General features: G+C 38.3%; 2 protein-coding genes across 2 annotated transcripts in view; both read left to right on the forward strand.

The window, feature by feature from the left end:
• LOC134197134 (F-box and leucine-rich repeat protein 13-like) overlaps positions 1-26 on the forward strand; it is a 16961-nt gene extending 16935 nt beyond the window's left edge. Inside the window, exon 22 of the mRNA XM_062666400.1 lies at positions 1-26. This exon is cut by the window's left edge and continues 202 nt beyond it. The gene's annotated coding sequence lies outside the window, so the exon portion shown is untranslated.
• Positions 27-2086: 2060 nt separating this feature from the next.
• Positions 2087-2500, forward strand: part of LOC134197409 (protein KTI12 homolog) — a 2152-nt gene continuing 1738 nt past the window's right edge. Inside the window, exons 1-3 of the mRNA XM_062666729.1 lie at positions 2087-2236; positions 2297-2348; positions 2427-2479. Of these exons, the coding sequence (XP_062522713.1) occupies positions 2089-2236; positions 2297-2348; positions 2427-2479 (253 nt within the window). The 5' untranslated portion in view covers positions 2087-2088. The remainder of the gene's footprint in view (positions 2237-2296; positions 2349-2426; positions 2480-2500) is intronic.

Below are 2500 nucleotides of genomic sequence, written 5' to 3' on the forward strand. Positions count from 1 at the left end.
AATGCAGAGGTTTGATTGTGAATGGATTTTTCGGTTCTGTTTTCGTGAGTGTGTTGACCCATTTTTATCTTCTCGACATGGTCTTGTTACAACCCTCGTAACACATCAGAGCGAAGTTTTAATGTTTTTGGAAGGGTTTGTCTGTCTGTTTGTTTGCCTGTGTGTTTGTCTGTCTGTCTGTCTGTCTGTATGTCTGTCTGTCTGTCTGTTTGTTTGTTTTTCTGTTTGTCTGTCTGTCTGTTTGTCTGTTTGCTTGTCTGTTTGCTTGTCTGTTTGTTTGTCTGTTTGTCTGTTTGTTTATTTGTCTGTTTGTTTTTCTGTTTGTCTGTCTGTTTGTCTGTTTGTTTGTCTGTCTGTTTGTCTGTTTGTTTGTCTCTTTGTTTGTCTGTTTGTTTGTTTGTTTGGCTGTTTGTAAAGAAAAGATTTTCTACAATTCTACAAAGATGCAATACCAAAGTTATCCTTAGAAAACTTTCAAAACTGTCACCTAATCATGGTAATTTAGATAGATTATTTGATTTTGACATAAATTTCAAGGCCAAGTCCATTAGTTAATCTATGACTTTGTTGTTTGCAAGGACTGGCTTGCTTTTAAAAATCCTAGCATGTATACAAGTAGAGTCTGTATGGACATAAAGTATCTGTCTGCCTGTCTGTCTGTCTGTCTGTCTGTCTCTGTCTGTCTGTCTGTCTCTGTCTGTCTGTCTGTCTTTGCAAGGCAATAGCAAGCCTCCTTCCACCTTAGCATCAGATGGAGAGACACTCATACCTCAGTCTTTGTCTGGGCTTATGGCAAATCCAGTAAAAATCCAAAATTGTCTGAGCTCGGATATTGCTGAAGGCAATGCAGCAACATGTGTTATGCAAGCATCCTCTGTCAAACATGCTGCAAGGATAAGGTCATGTCAGGGACGTGGAGCAGGATCATGGCTTCAAGCTATTCCTTCAGCACCAAAATTTGTTCTGAAGTCCTCAGAATTTCGTGTGGCAGCATTCTTTAGACTTGGTATTCCTTTACCATATTCCCAGATTGTTACCAAGTGTGATTGTGGTAGAAGCCTTGATGAACATGGTTATCATCTATTGACTTGCAAGTTTGGCGGTGGCCCAGTATGGCAACACAATACAATCGTGTCAACTTGGGCTAAATGTTTAGACGAGTTAAATATTCCTCATCAAGTTGAGCCAAGAAATAGGTATACTGACTCTGAGAACAGGCCGGATATAACAACATATGATCCCACTAGACACTTGACACAAGACCTGGACATTTCACTTGCTCATCCACATTCTTGTGACACCGTACAATCAACTGCCAAAATATCAGGTTATGCAGCTGAGTTGAGAGAAAAACGCAAAATGACAAAATATGGTCAACAGCAGTCTATAACAGGATCTAATACAACATGTATTCCACTGGTTTTTGAACACTTTGGCTTTTGGGGCCCTATGGCTGAAGACTATCTCAATAAGATCTTCAAAATTTCAAAAGATGCAAATGAAAAAAGCAGTGAAACAGACTTTAGAGATAGATGGAGAAAGCAACTGTCTGTAGTTGTACAGTCTTGCAACTCTCATGTGATTTTTAAAAAGTTGTCGAAGTTGTCTAAGTGCAATTTTGATGATTTTCTGTATGATAAAGACGTTCAACGTTTTGTTCATTGACTGTTATTGTTATGCATACGTAAAGTTAGCGATTGTTATTGGTAGAGTAAGAGTTCAAATATAATAATCTGTCTGTCTGTCTGTCTGTTGATCTGTCTGTCTGTTTGTCTGACTGTCTGTCTGTTTCTCTGTCCCTCTGTCTCTCAACACATATTTAAATCAGTACTAGTCCATTCTAATGAATTAAAAATACCAGTCCAACAACTCAAAGTAGCTGCACACCGAAACCTAACTAACAAGCAAATACCTCGACTGAATAATAACTCTCCGTCCAATAAACAGCCACAGGTGGTAACAAAAGGTCACTACTGGCTTGCACAAGCATAAACAAAGTAACATATATTTTCAAGCATTGCATGCTCGGCGCGTACTTATTGGTCTGGGAATCAAAGTCTTAATCACGTGACATCGGAGATATCAACCATGCCGTTAGTCATTGTATGCGGCTTTCCTTGTAGCGGAAAGACGAGGATCTCAGAGGAGTTGAAAGGCTATTTATCTAAACATTCAAAGGATGTTCATATTGTCAGTGATCACGACCATTACCCAAATCGTGACATTGCCTACGAAGGTAATGGACAAACACACGTACATACATACAGACACGTTTTGCTACAATTTCTCTCTACAGACTCAAACAATGAAAAGGAGTTGAGAAGCAGCTTGAAGGCAACAGTCGAAAGGTTTTGTAAATTAATTAATATAAATCAATAAATTAAATTTTGTAGCAAACGAGTGTCCAAACTCAATCTGTTGTGTAGACTTCTATCAAAAGAGTCGATCATCATTCTGGACTCACTGAATTATATTAAAGGTTTTGTGAGAATTTTTTAAT

Source organism: Corticium candelabrum, chromosome 22, assembly GCF_963422355.1.
Source record: "Corticium candelabrum chromosome 22, ooCorCand1.1, whole genome shotgun sequence".
Lineage (NCBI taxonomy): Eukaryota > Metazoa > Porifera > Homoscleromorpha > Homosclerophorida > Plakinidae > Corticium > Corticium candelabrum.